Genomic DNA, 13,274 nt, shown 5'->3' with positions numbered 1-13,274 from the left:
TCATGAAATGTTTGCAAATATAAGAAATTGGAGAAAGATTTGTCATCGGCTTTTTTATTTCGTTGGCAACCATAAACTGACTGTCAAAAAAAGTTCTGTCATTTCATTTTACTTACTGTCAAATTGTCAATCAATGCAAATTTTGTAAATGCAATGGATCGTGTACCGATTTTAGTAAATTTTATTATTTAGTATAGAAATAAAAACAATTATTCAACTTCAATAGTTACAATCATGAAAGAAAAATGGAATTTTATTTTGTATCTAGTTTGGTTTTCGTACTTGGTTCTGTCAGCGGTGCTGATGTTCGGGCATGGATTCCTGTTATCCCGTAAAACTCTCAGTGATGTTACTGAATGTGTGCCGCTCGATAAGTTTGGATGTGATGGCCATGAAAATTCTACTGTGAAGGATTATTGTCACGAGGATGAAAAGATTCGGCGAATTTTGTCTGTGCCTGGGGGTCCACTGGCTTGCGTCCCGCAGCGGTCCAGGGTGGTGTTTTTGTTAGTGGATGCTCTGCGGTATGACTTCACGGAGTACGATGAGAGTATAACAAATCCGTTGCCTTATCAAAACCGTCTGCCGGTGATGCGTGAGATGTTGGACCGGTGGCCGGATCGCGCGCGCCTCTACCGGTTCATGGCTGATCCTCCGACCACCACGCTCCAGCGTGTCAAGGCGCTGGCGACGGGCTCGCTACCCACTTTCATTGATGCAAGCTCTAACTTTGCAGCTATGGAGTTACAGGAGGACAATATCATTGATCAGGTAACTAATTTGTCATCTATTAAATTTTGTCCTAAATTCAGGATAAAATTCTTTTTTTTTATATGAATTCAGGCTATCCTTTTTTATCAGACTGGGAAATAGATATACTTATGGTTCTTAGTTATGGTTTTATCAAAGAACTTTTATCTTGATCACAGTATTAGTATTTATTAATTAGAGTTACATCATTTAGGTGGCCAAGAATGGTGGGCGGGCAGTACTGCTGGGTGATGACACATGGTCCCGCTTGTTACCAAAGCGATGGCTCAGATCTCATGCTATGTATTCATTCCATACTTGGGACCTTGACACGGTTGACACAGGTAATTATTTAATTAAACACTATTTACATATTTACCTTACATACTTACATTTAAACCCTTTATCATATGATCAGTAATTTTTGGTATTTTATCAATAAAACATTATCTTGAACTTATATCTTGTAATCTTTTGTATGCCTACTACAAAAAAGTAATTAAATCTGATTCAGTAAATCTAACTGGCATCAAAACTACAAAGTTTTTAACAAGGCTAAATAAACCTTAACTTCATTGAATTTAAATTTAGAATTCCAATTAACCTCTTTCATGTCTTATTACAGAGGTTGACTCAAAAATATATGATGAATTGAGAAGAGATGACTGGAACTTGCTCGTCGCACATTACTTGGGCGTAGATCACGCTGGACATAGGTACGGGCCCAACCATGCGGAGATGACCAGGAAACTAGAAGAAACTAATGTAAGACTGAAGAAAGTAATGTCTATGCTGCCACCTGATGTTCTTTTGTTTGTGGTTGGAGACCATGGAATGACTGAAACAGGTATGTAATAGTCTGAACACACTACTAGTTAAGGGAGTTGTAAAATCATTTAATGTATCTAATATTTAATATTAATGAAGTATTTTCAGAGTATGTAATATCTAATTTTAGAATTAATAATTATGTTAAATTCACACAGATAAGTTATTGAAGAATAAACATACATTGTATTGTAATTAACTTTGAAAATATCTGTGGATCAGTCATTGAACTCATACATGCATCAGTCTTCAATTAAAGGAGAAATGTGGTCATATACAAGGAGACGAAAATCCATAGATATTTTCACCAATCTTTATTGTACTTGTACTGATTAAGTAAAGGTGAAAATTTTTCACATTGTTTTAGACTCACATGAATGGACCGACTCAGAGGGTAGGTATCAATTAGTATTGCTTGCAATGTAGTTATTTAATGAGTTTGTGTGTTCATTACAATGTTTTGTCTAGGCTAAATAATTTGCTGCTATGTGTGTGATTCTAAAGCATTTTTGTTAGAATTTATGTCAATAGGGACTGTAGTCTGCCATTATTATTGTTTTGCATTTTGAAACTTTTTTATTGTATTTTTTTCGTACAGATCTTATTTTTTTTATGAATAACAACATTATAACTACAACTAACTTATACGAAAATAATATAAATTTTAAATTACACCATTCTAATAAGGTTATGGCTATAATAAAAGACGAAGTGCTTAGTTCTCATGTTGGATATGTTTCATAAGCTAAATAGGTTTTGCATGCAATATTATGCAGTATGCAGTGAGCCATGATCTAGTTTGTGCGAGGATATTATTAAGCTTCATATGACAAGTTTACCTTTTAACGAAATTAAGAGTAGTCTAAACCCTTTGGGTATGATATAAGACCCATTTTACACAGCATTATTTTGAATGAATCTACCAAATACATACTATCTGTCTCCCACAAACAACTCAGGTCTTGCTGTGCCAGCTGTATATCTAGTTTTTCAAACAATCCCTATTTACAAAGGTATTCTCAATCTCCTCAACCAGGTGACCATGGAGGAGAAAGCAAAGCTGAGCGCACGGCAGCGTTTTTCGCGTACCGGGGCGCAGGCCTGGCCGGGACTGGGGCCGACATTCTGACCGGCACTGAAGTACAACAGACTGATCTAGCGCCTACCCTTAGTGCGGCGTTAGGGAGGCCACCACCAGCACCTTCTCTAGGACATCTACTGTTACCAGTCTTGCCTAAATCTAGTATCAGTCATACCCTGCTCCATATGACCAATAATTTAAAACAGGTTAGTTAAAATAAAATTCTTATCTAAAATTGTCTAAATTGTACATAGGTATCTGACAAATTGTTTCGACATTTGAATTTTATCTTGCATGACTAATGTACTGCAGTAGCACTAATGCTCATTATCATACAAAATATTCAGCATATTTAAATAACATAATGCCATCGTCAATAGATAACACAATACATGATCCGCTACGGAGAGGAATCCCAACAAGTGTCGCTCGACCGACTCGCGCATCTTATCAACGCGACGCGGGAACAATTACACAAAGCCGCCACCGTCGAGACTGAAGACGAGCTCAATAATTACGTTGCGGATGTCAGGTAATGCGGACACTCACACCAAGCTATAAACAAACAATTTTCAAACTTAACGGAATGTAAATAAGACTCATTTTTGTTTCAGAGCCCTAGTTGACAACGTACGCAATGTCTTCCGTGAAGTTTGGGTTGAATTTGACTCTCTGTCTATGCTTAGGGCTCTCTTACTTCTTCTACTGGCAATATTTTTCAATTGGTTGATAACAGAAGGCATTCCTATGGAACGGCTTCCCAATGTATTTGCTAGTACTTTTGTCCCGACTGGACTTATTTCGATGGCTCTTTGCGTAGGTGTTTGCTATACAGCTTTCTACTTTAAGGTTCTAGAAGATTTGGAACATGCTATCATTTTGAGCACTGGCCTTGTATCAGCGTGTGTGACTTGCATATTGATCATAATGCACTGGGATGGGATCGCTCAGAGATGGTACGAAGGACGTTCGCAGTTCTATGAACGTTTCGCACGCGCGGCTCTGGTAGCTTCGGCGGCAGTTTTAGTATCAAACAGTTATATTATCGAAGAGGGCGCTACCCTCGCGTTCTTGTCTATGACTGTGCTAGGTTTAATGGCGTGGAATGTAGGAAACGCAACTGCTTTGTTGTATTGGGTCGGCTGTGGTGTTGTATTGGCGGGAACCAGGTCGTATAGAGGCTGTAGGGAGGAACAAGGAGATTGTTGGACGGCCGGGGCTGGTGTCCCTACCGGGCAGTCTTCAAGGCCGGCTTTAGTACTTGGCATGGGAACTGTGGCAGCTGTGGTTGCTATATGCCGGCGCCATGTTGGTTGGCGAGGTTACTGCACTGTGGCTGCTGGTCTGCTGGCCTGTTCTCACTGGGCGACTGGTTACGGGTCGTTAGGATCTCCGAGTCGTGCGAAACTTTTAGCACGAGCCGCTTGGCTTTCTCTAGCAGTCATGTTAGCATTGCTATGGAAGCGCGAAGGTCGCGGCGCCACGCTGCCTCTAATGGCCTGTGGTCTGATGTTGTTCGTCGCCAATACATTAGTGCTAGGTGTTTCATACGCTCCGTCAGCTGTATTAGCATTAATTCTGGCGTGTTTAGCGCTGAATTTAGTCGCTAATCTGAAGAGTGAAGGATCGATTAAGTTTTGTAAGTATTTTTTTATGTTGGACTTTTATCTTAACCTTTTTTGCCATCAAATAATTTATTATTTTATTGTTTTCAGCACTGGCAACCCGATGCAACTCAAGTGTAGCTTGCATGTGGGCGTTATTGGCGTCTTACGCTTTCTACGCGACAGGGCATCACGCCACTCTGGGCCATGTTCGATGGGCGCCTGCCTTCCATGCCGGGGATCCTAACTATTTAGATATTGGACCTCCCATCACTGCCTCTCTTGTCTCACTTGAATTATTTGGTAAGAGGTTTATTTATTTCCTACACACACCTAAATATTGAAATGAATTATGGACTAAATGCATTGTATTTTGTTGTATTGTAAGGAATATTGCGAAAGTTTAAGTACATATAGAAAATGATTTTTGAACTTAGAAGAATATTCAAAAATCTAATTTTAAATTATGTAATTTAACTTTCTAGGTACCCTATTCGCGTTTGGTGCGGCAGTACCCTTGTTAGCGTTATGGGGTCAGAACGGTGCGGCCCGAGTGGGGCCCCGCACACAACTAGCAGCTGTCTTCTCATTGTGCCTCAAGTTTATGCTCTGCTTCGCAGTCAGGGTATGTAGATAAAACATTGTTGAAAATTATCCAAAAAGTTGAATATTTTGAAAGAAGCTACACATTTTAATTGGAAATAGTTAAAGTTAAGCGTGTAAAGAAATACCTTGGAATGCCTCATGAAATGGCAAACTGAAATTACAGTTATTATCTATTTAGGTCGAACATATAAAAAATGTCGTGTCCTACTTTTCATTGAATTGCAAGGCGCTAACAGCTAAGCTAGCTTACCTACCACTGATAGTTCAGTACACAAAAATACTATATTTAAAAAATCCTAGAGCTATGCTATTCTAGAACTACATTCTTTTGTGCAAGGAAAACACCTAAAACCTTATTCAATTTTCCCCAGGTATTCGCATGCGCGATCTCAGCAACAATCCACTGCCGTCACCTAATGATTTGGGGTGTATTCACCCCTAAGCTCTTGTTCGAGAGCGGCGCCTGCGCGGCCGCGTTACTCGGCACGGTCCTCGGTGCCACACTCGCGGCCTGGCACTTGCCGACGCAACACCGCTCCAGTTGACACAAACACTAGCGAGCTAGTTTTATATGGACTGCATCAGGGGCCTCGGAGTGAATGTTAAATTGGTGATCGTATTGTGGGTCTACGTATAGGAACGGCATGGTAAAGGATTTCCAAACTTATCTCCTGTGAATACGGCATAAAATCTATTGTTTTAAATTGACGCTAGCTCGAAAAGTATATCTTGACATTGTACAGCTCGTTTCCCGGATATCTCGTGGCACATCACGAGATGTCTTGTAAACGTCTTTCGGCTATCGGAATGAAACAAAATATAAGCGCCAACTTTGAGCTGACCGTTGGCATAAACCTCTGCCGTGCCGTTCCAATATGTCTGCCTTTAGTAATACCAATTTCATGAAATTATTGTAGAGTTGAACTTTTATCTTATCTTCACTAGGCGAGCAATATTCCTGTGCCATCCGTTTTTGAATAGATAACTTTGGATCATGTTAAAATCGTGCTGTAGTCTATTTCAATTAACTTTATTTACATAGACAGTTAATTGTTAATGCATGGGTTTGCTCCTAAATCAATATTGTTTTAATTCTGTCTGCTTTTTAAAGTCTGAAACACATCTGTATTTTAGATCCTTCCTTACTCATTGAAGTATTTTCAGTATAATGTTTGAAGGCCAAAATAAATTGTATGTGCTGAAAAATTGACTAGGTATAGTTTACGAGGCCCTTACGTTATTACGCTTGGACAGACTGTTGTAAACTAAAATAATTAAGCATTGTTTTGGTTGAGATTATCGAGATATTATTATAATGCATGCGGATGTGAAAGACGTTTGTAATGTTACGTTTTATTGGAATGTTTACTGCGTGAGATGCGAAATTCTTTTACGAAGTACGGGTTTCATTTTGTGCTTAATGGTTGTATTAATTTTAATATCGTTTTATATAATGATGACGTGATGTCTACCCAAAGCATTTTAATATAGATATTAAAGATGTATTTTAAATATAATTTATTGTATTTGAACAAAAACTGCCATAGGCTGTTAGTATTGTTATTCAGAGTAATGTTTAATGACGTTGTTATTAATTAATTGGAATGAAGTTATACTTATTGTAAATTCAAACAAATCAGTATTTGCTCTAGTTGACATTGATTTAATAATTTATAGTTTTAGCAATAGTATTCTTATTATGAATCGCCATATAATTATGAAGGATAGAATAGATATTTACTACTTATTCCATTGGCATTATGTTTTTGGTTTAAATCAATATGTTTTTTTTTTATATTCATAAATAAAGAATTTTAGCACAATAATGGGTTTTAAATAAGAACATAACTTAAACGCATATATTATAACATTTATTTTCTAGAATACTATGACTTTTTACTGTCAATGTGAGAATATAGTTTAAAAAGATACATATTATATCTTCAAACCCCAAAGTGTAATGTGGTCACAAAGCTAGCTAGCAATATTCTAAAAACAAAGCTTGTGACGTATAGCACCTTCACTCACCAACAAATTTAATTTAGAAATGAATATGAAACTGGTTATAAAATTCATTGACACTGATATACACGCACACAGTTTGGACAGAGGAAGGAGGGCAGATCACGTGGCGGGCGCGGGAGGCTGGTACGGATTCAACAGGTACTCCGAGAAGGAGTTCACAGCGGCCGCACCGCGGACTTCTTTGTCCAAGAGAGGCAATTTGGTCACATGGAAGTCTTCGTACAAATCTGCAATTTGTTCCAGATATTTCTCTTGAACCTTGTGCCTTGCTGCACACAGGTCGCAAGGCGCCGAAGTTCGCAGTAACAGCTGGTTGACGATAATGTTGTGTGTGTCGATGCCACATCGCGTTAGTTCTTGAACTAGACGCTCGGTCTCATACAAGGACAAAAACTCGGCGATACAAACACACACAAATGTAGTCTGGTTAGGGTCCTTGAACTGGGCGTTCACTTGTCTGATAACTGAGAGCATTTCGTCCATTTTGTTGCTAAACATGTCTGAGTTGAACTCCGCCAGGCCAAACAGTGTTGCTACTTGGTTGATGAATGGGGCAACCTAAAAAAAGAAGTAATTTTTCAGACGGTGACCTTCACACAATTGATTTTAATTGTGTAGTTATTTAAATTGTTAATTGGTATGAAGTTAAAATTCTAACCACTGGTCATAACAAGCTGAAACAATGGAAGGTTAAATTGCCTAACTGTATTAATTTCTATGTACCATGTATTAGCTTCTTACCTTAGACTTGAGACGCATAAGTTTCCCCAGTCCTCGCTCCACAACCTGTGGGAAGGAGAGCAGACGAAGGGTATGTCCTGTGGGTGCAGTGTCAAACACCACTGCACTGAAGTTCATGCCCTTCACGAGTTTCATTACCTGAAATTATAAAAGCGTTTTTGTCTTATAAAAAGTATTACGAATTATATGGCTAGATAGGGTGGTCTAGTAATGTGCATTAGTGAAAGGGGAAAGTATGGATAGGGTGTTCATTTGACATTTCATATAGCATTCTGTGATTGATAGGTTTACTTCTGATCATTTACTGCTATGAATAGTTTCAAAGTATCTGTAAGACCAAATTATACATATTGTGCATGAGTTTGTAAGAAAACATGTGTTTGATAGCTGACTGGATTTTTTGGCTTCTTGCATCAGTATAATTTTATTATAATGTCATAGTAATAAGAGGAATGAGTCATGACCAAAACTGTCAGTTGACGCTATTACAATGCACAATAATGATGGAATGACTCACAATAAAACTTAGATTATATTTTTTATCCATATTCAACAATAAAAAATATTGCATGTTTTGATACAATACCATCAAGCAACAGAGATAATATATCCAACTTCACAGCACCTAAACAATTGTAATTTAAACCTTTTGGCAAAGAGTTCTACTTAAGTCACAAATTGAAAATCGTCCTCACCTCAGCGTAACTCATAGCCTCGTCAATTCCAGGGAAGGCCCCAACAATTTCCTGCATCACACCCTTGCCCAGCCTCATGGCTTCCGTTTCACCCTCAAAGTATTCTTCTGGCAGCTCTGTGAGCCCCACATTGGGGTCAATCTCCATGGCAAATAAATTGTTAAAGCCTTTTACTTTGGTTGGCACCTGAAAAGTAATTCATATAAAACATTGCTAAGAATGGGAAATAGAATCTTATAAGGGTGTGTTTTAGATGTTTAAATTACCAAAAAAATAACTTTTTTAAGGCCGTTTCATTCTTTTCATACTCATTGGAATTTACAATAGTAACACAAAAGAACCATGTGACAATAACATCAATTTTAGCAGATTTCTTACGATTGGCGCTTAGCGTTACATTGTTGTTCTAAGTGTAATGATAATTATGTACAAAACATAACCTACTTTCGAGAACTTTTGATCGAAGGCGTCAGAAATGTTGTGAGCTGGATCAGTCGAGATAATGAGGACTGACTCGCGGACCTTGGCCAGCTGGACCGCCAGACTGCAGCTATAAAATTATATACTCTATTAGATTTCTACGACAAAGCCGATATCATTAATTTTGTAGTAAATAGAATACCTGCATGTAGTTTTACCAACACCACCTTTCCCCCCTACGAAAATCCACCTAAGAGATTTCTGTTCAACCACATTTTTCAAGGAAGGTTCTAAGGTCTCGAAATCTTTGTTTTCTTCCATTTTTACAGAGTAATCAATTTAACGTATATATTAAATTTACTCTAAAACACAAGTCGAAAATCGTAAACGTAAATTTTTTTGACGTAATGTGACGTGACAATCCGTGACATGAGCAAAATCTTCAATCAAATCGGCTGATCGGCTGCTTCACGCCACAGATTATTCAGTGGGGCTGGGGTAGTAATCCTTCAATCGTCGTATATTACTAATGGACGTTATTTCTGGGCAGACTCTGGCCAAGAAGTTATATCTAACCATTTTATAGCTACACGGTATTTGAAGTGTCGGAATTTTATTAGTTCAACTAGTATTTTAGTTCTAATAGTATTCCAGTAGCTTGCCAGTAGCTTCTCGGCTAATAGATGGAAAGTGAGAAAGTTAGCAACATTGACTATTAACCGTCAATGTCAAAGAACGAAATATAATCTGTGTTGAAATGTCGGTCAAGTCAAATTGCAAATAAAGAATTCGATTTTCGATCAAAATAAATATTTCATGAAATCTAATGACTGAAATGTGCAAGTTTATAAATGAAAATAATGCTCTATCGTCTTTTCCGCGGTCGTTTCACATTCAGGTTTTACATAGTGTTCACAATAGTGGTCATTGTGACGATATGTTGCTATTTTTTTCCGCCGATCTATCCCATAGCCCCTGTGACTGTGCCCCCAAGTCCTCTGCATCCTCGTTCTTCAAGACATTTGTCTAAATTAATGACGGTAGTGTTCCGCCAGTTTGAGGATTTTGAAAATGACATCGCTGATAGCGTGCAGTCTTTTGTGTCAGCGTTTCCTAATATGCCCGTGGTTGTAGTGTGTGAGAATACTCCATATCCGCCGTTCCCGTTTTCTGTAACAAACGAGACTCTGAAGAATGTTAAAGTATTGTCATTGGAGCTGAAGTTGAATGCTTTGCCGCAGGATTTGAATCCACTGACACAGATATTTACTGAGTATGTGTTGTTTGTACCTGATTCGACGCGAGTATCGCGGCGAGTGCTGCAGCTTGCGATGGCTGCAGCGGCGGCTAACCCCTTGCAGGGGGTAGCCGTGGGAGTGGGCAATGCTCACCTGATATGCCAGCATGTGCAGTGGAACTATGCAGACTGGACACTGCACTACAGTAAGGATGCTTCTGGCAAGATCTGTGATGCTGTACATGGACAACATGCCTTGCTTATCAAGACATCTGTCCTGCAGAAAGTTCCACAGCCCTTTGCATTGCCTTTTCCTGAATCTCTGTATCTTCAAACGGCAGTCAAAAATTTTAAGGTTGGCTTATTGAAATATTCAAAACACTTAATTATTTAGTAGATATAAAATGTGTGAAATATTAATAGATTATATAAATATTTAATTACAGGTTCAAATATCAGATGGCAAGTTAAGTGCAGGGCGAGGAGTGTTGAAGACTCCAGGAGCAAAGCAGAGAGCCACTCGTCACATGAGAGACTATAGAGTGGCTTTGTACAGACAACTGGGGGTAAAGGCTGTCATCAGGGAAGATGGGAGAGTCCAGTGGTTTGGCTGTAAGAGGGAGACACAGGTATAAACCTGCACACAGGTATAAATCCAGTAAATAAATAAAATTGAATGAAAAGAAGAAAGCCCATAGCAAAGAAAAATGTTATTTTAGTAAATTGCTCTTTATCAGGCTTTTGCAATTCAGCACTGTCTGTCTCTAATTAACCGTGGCTTTCACAATTCTTACAATACTGATAAAATTAACCATACTTCTCACATTTCCAGCGCTGTTTCCCCTCAGTGCAGGGCACTCCATCATACATGCTATCTGGTCGCAACACGCCGCCATGTTGTCGGCGCAACATGCGTCGTGTAGCGGGTCACGTGTTGCGTGCTCTACTGCAAGCCGGCGCTAGGTGCTGGCTGGAGACCACCTCGTTATTGGGGGCTGTTGTTAGGTAAAATATGTAGTATAATATGAATAAAACTAGGGCCTGACCTTGACCTGGGTACGCCCAGATGCTGCGGCCTAGCTGCTCCTATATGTACTTAAACTTGCTCATGAATAACTCTAATGGTGAAAATCGCATGAAAATTCATGCAACAAATGTGGCAGAGGATTTTGTTTCATATTAATGGTTACATATTATGTGGCTAAATTGCTCTCACATCTGCTCAAACTAGTTAATGTAATTCTGTAGTATCTAGCGTCCCATTAAATAGGGCTCTCACAAGTCTAACAATACTACATGGTAGTTTCAAGAAAACTCAAGTAGTTGCTATAGTCCAGACTGACATCAATCCCTTATTTTAAAGATAAAACTTTTCACAATCTTCCAGAGGCGACATCCTACCATGGGCAGAATACGTAGAAATTGGTATCCACGCGTCCGACGTGTCCCGAGTATCATGGCTGCAGCGAGGTGGTGCGGACGCCGACGGCTTCGTATGGGAGCGCGCGACTAAAGGCCATTACTACCGCGTCGCGTATTCTGCGACTAACAGGGTGTATGTGCTAATACTTCCGTTCACTGCGAGGAATGGTACCATGTGGCCTGCTGATTGGGTGCTGGCACATCAGAGAGAGTTCCCAGAGAGACATTTGCATCCTCTTGCTCAGGTAATGTTGTTTTTATCACTTTACTTTTGTGTTCAAAGATTGCCACACCAAACCACAAATGTTATTTAGTCTCTCAAAAAAATCGTATCTACCCGCACCAGAGGGAATTTTCTCTCGTACTCAGATAAAATACAAATAGTCTATGTCAGTCTGGGATAGTGTGGCTTCCCAAAAGTGGTTCAGTAATTTTGGAGCCAACATACCTACACATAAAACAAATCCCTTTATTATTACTTTAGGTTTAGATCATTTATTAATGTGTGTATTGCAGATCACATTTGCAGGCCGTCAGGCGCCAGCCCCCAACGACGCTAGAGCGTTCCTAGATCTGAAACTGGGCGCCAACGCAGTGGAGCGCTGTGACAAACTTGGACCCAAACTATTATACCCTTGAATTTTAGTATAGTCCTTACTTTCAGTGCACATTTTTTGTTATGTTTAACATATCAGACCACATATTAATTTATGCCCAAATGCGAGCGTCTATAGTCTATCTGTTGATGTCGCGTAGCCTAATACGTCTGTAAAAGCTGTAGACAGGTGTAAATACCATATATGAAGTTCTTCTCATTTCATGATCTTTTAAAAAAATATTAAACTTCGGCATCAAATTAGACCTTATGACTCTGATGGCAAGAAAAGAGTCTAATTTGGAAGGCAATGTCTTGAATGTCTTGTATTTTTTATAGGAAAGCAGTTTGTTTCCTATTACGTTAACTCATGCTTTTAATTTGAATAAGTTACCAGTTTGTCAATAACGTTCTCGAATTGTATGGTTGTTGTTTTTTTTCTACTTTGAGTGAGTTATCAGTGTAAGTGCAATAATAAATGAACTAGTCAATAGATGTTATGAAATTAAAATTATAATTACAAAAAACTAGATTGTAATAGTTTTAGTAAGTCAAAGAATATAGTTTAAGTTACGCTTTTTGCTTGTTACTTTAAAAATGATTATTGTTTATGTAAATACAGATTGACAATTATTAAATTAGCATTGAAAGAATTTTAGAGTTGATCTCTTCTAAAACATTAGATATATTTTGAGATATCAATAAATTAGATCGGAATGTAACAAATAAAAGATAATAATGGTAAATGTAATACAAAATATTAAAAATTAAAAGGAATAAGCATCACAATATTTTATATATGTAAGTGTAAATTACAATTGGAATTTTATTAACGTAAGACAAAATATAAAACTGACAAATATGTATTGTTAAAAGAGTGAATGAATACTAACTTTGAATATTCTCGTGATCCGTAGCCTAGTCCGATTCGCTTGTTATATTGTAAGAAATGAGAATTTGGTGGCCAGTGTCGAGATCTCATAATGTTCTAGTCTAACTTCTGATAGCACAAATGGTTTCTACACAATAGAACATGATTGCCTTTAAAAAGTACATCAGAATACCGCGAAAAGTTGCAATTTGATATCGCGTAAACATGAAGGAAATTCGTTTAATTGTGGTGTTGGTTGCTATTGTGTACAAACCATACTAAAATAATAAAGAAGTCAGCCATTCAAAATGGCGTTGTTTTGTTTTAAGAGTTTATTAAAAATGCATTTTGATTACGTGCCTTTAGCTTTCTAGGCATCTTTCACTGTATTTAAATAAG

The 13,274-nt window shown here is 38.1% G+C and overlaps 3 protein-coding genes across 4 annotated transcripts; 2 read left to right on the top strand and 1 right to left on the bottom strand.

Annotated features, from left to right (window-relative positions):
- Positions 1-104: 104 nt before the first annotated feature.
- LOC110370544 (GPI ethanolamine phosphate transferase 3) lies at positions 105-6,695 on the top strand. 2 transcript variants are annotated; one of them, XM_021326392.3, is made up of 10 exons: positions 105-771; positions 965-1,094; positions 1,376-1,597; positions 1,946-1,972; positions 2,615-2,865; positions 3,040-3,191; positions 3,274-4,298; positions 4,375-4,566; positions 4,749-4,888; positions 5,241-6,695. In XM_021326392.3, the coding sequence occupies exons 1-10, from the start codon at positions 235-237 to the stop codon at positions 5,412-5,414; spliced, it is 2,850 nt and encodes a 949-aa protein (XP_021182067.3). In that variant the 5' UTR covers positions 105-234; the 3' UTR covers positions 5,415-6,695. The 2 variants fall into 2 exon arrangements, with proteins under 2 accessions (XP_021182067.3, XP_021182068.3); XM_021326393.3 differs by lacking the exon at positions 1,946-1,972.
- Positions 6,696-6,718: 23 nt separating this feature from the next.
- On the bottom strand, positions 6,719-9,170 carry LOC110370546 (ATPase ASNA1 homolog). The gene is made up of 5 exons (XM_021326395.3): positions 8,953-9,170; positions 8,775-8,880; positions 8,331-8,516; positions 7,636-7,773; positions 6,719-7,452 (listed from the first exon to the last, which is right to left on the bottom strand). Exons 1-5 carry the CDS (start codon positions 9,069-9,071, stop codon positions 6,994-6,996), a joined length of 1,008 nt encoding a protein of 335 aa, XP_021182070.1. The 5' UTR covers positions 9,072-9,170; the 3' UTR covers positions 6,719-6,993.
- Positions 9,171-9,472: 302 nt separating this feature from the next.
- Positions 9,473-12,890, top strand: LOC110370551 (ribitol 5-phosphate transferase FKRP). Its single transcript, XM_021326404.3, has 5 exons — positions 9,473-10,342; positions 10,434-10,616; positions 10,820-10,992; positions 11,375-11,654; positions 11,926-12,890. The coding sequence occupies exons 1-5, from the start codon at positions 9,602-9,604 to the stop codon at positions 12,046-12,048; spliced, it is 1,500 nt and encodes a 499-aa protein (XP_021182079.3). The 5' UTR covers positions 9,473-9,601; the 3' UTR covers positions 12,049-12,890.
- Positions 12,891-13,274: the final 384 nt, after the last annotated feature.

The sequence above is a fragment of the Helicoverpa armigera genome, chromosome 15 (genome assembly GCF_030705265.1).
Source record: "Helicoverpa armigera isolate CAAS_96S chromosome 15, ASM3070526v1, whole genome shotgun sequence".
Classification (NCBI taxonomy): domain Eukaryota; kingdom Metazoa; phylum Arthropoda; class Insecta; order Lepidoptera; family Noctuidae; genus Helicoverpa; species Helicoverpa armigera.
Note: the sequence above shows the minus strand (reverse complement) of the source record. Positions and strands in the feature narration are given on the sequence as shown.

What these genes read in the sequence shown, in the direction of transcription:
- LOC110370544 (XM_021326392.3), top strand. Translation starts at nt 235, where the DNA reads ATGAAAGAAAAATGGAATTTTATTTTGTATCTAGTTTGGTTTTCGTAC. An exon ending in AGGACAATATCATTGATCAG is followed by an intron (nt 772 to 964) that starts GTAACTAATTTG and finishes TACATCATTTAG; the next exon opens with GTGGCCAAGAATGGTGGGCG. An exon ending in AATTACGTTGCGGATGTCAG is followed by an intron (nt 3,192 to 3,273) that starts GTAATGCGGACA and finishes TTTTTGTTTCAG; the next exon opens with AGCCCTAGTTGACAACGTAC.
- LOC110370546 (XM_021326395.3), bottom strand. Translation starts at nt 9,071, where the DNA reads ATGGAAGAAAACAAAGATTTCGAGACCTTAGAACCTTCCTTGAAAAAT. An exon ending in GTTGGTAAAACTACATGCAG is followed by an intron (nt 8,881 to 8,952) that starts GTATTCTATTTA and finishes ATAATTTTATAG; the next exon opens with CTGCAGTCTGGCGGTCCAGC. An exon ending in TTATGCGTCTCAAGTCTAAG is followed by an intron (nt 7,453 to 7,635) that starts GTAAGAAGCTAA and finishes TTCTTTTTTTAG; the next exon opens with GTTGCCCCATTCATCAACCA.
- LOC110370551 (XM_021326404.3), top strand. Translation starts at nt 9,602, where the DNA reads ATGAAAATAATGCTCTATCGTCTTTTCCGCGGTCGTTTCACATTCAGG. An exon ending in CGGCAGTCAAAAATTTTAAG is followed by an intron (nt 10,343 to 10,433) that starts GTTGGCTTATTG and finishes ATTTAATTACAG; the next exon opens with GTTCAAATATCAGATGGCAA. An exon ending in GCTGTAAGAGGGAGACACAG is followed by an intron (nt 10,617 to 10,819) that starts GTATAAACCTGC and finishes TCACATTTCCAG; the next exon opens with CGCTGTTTCCCCTCAGTGCA.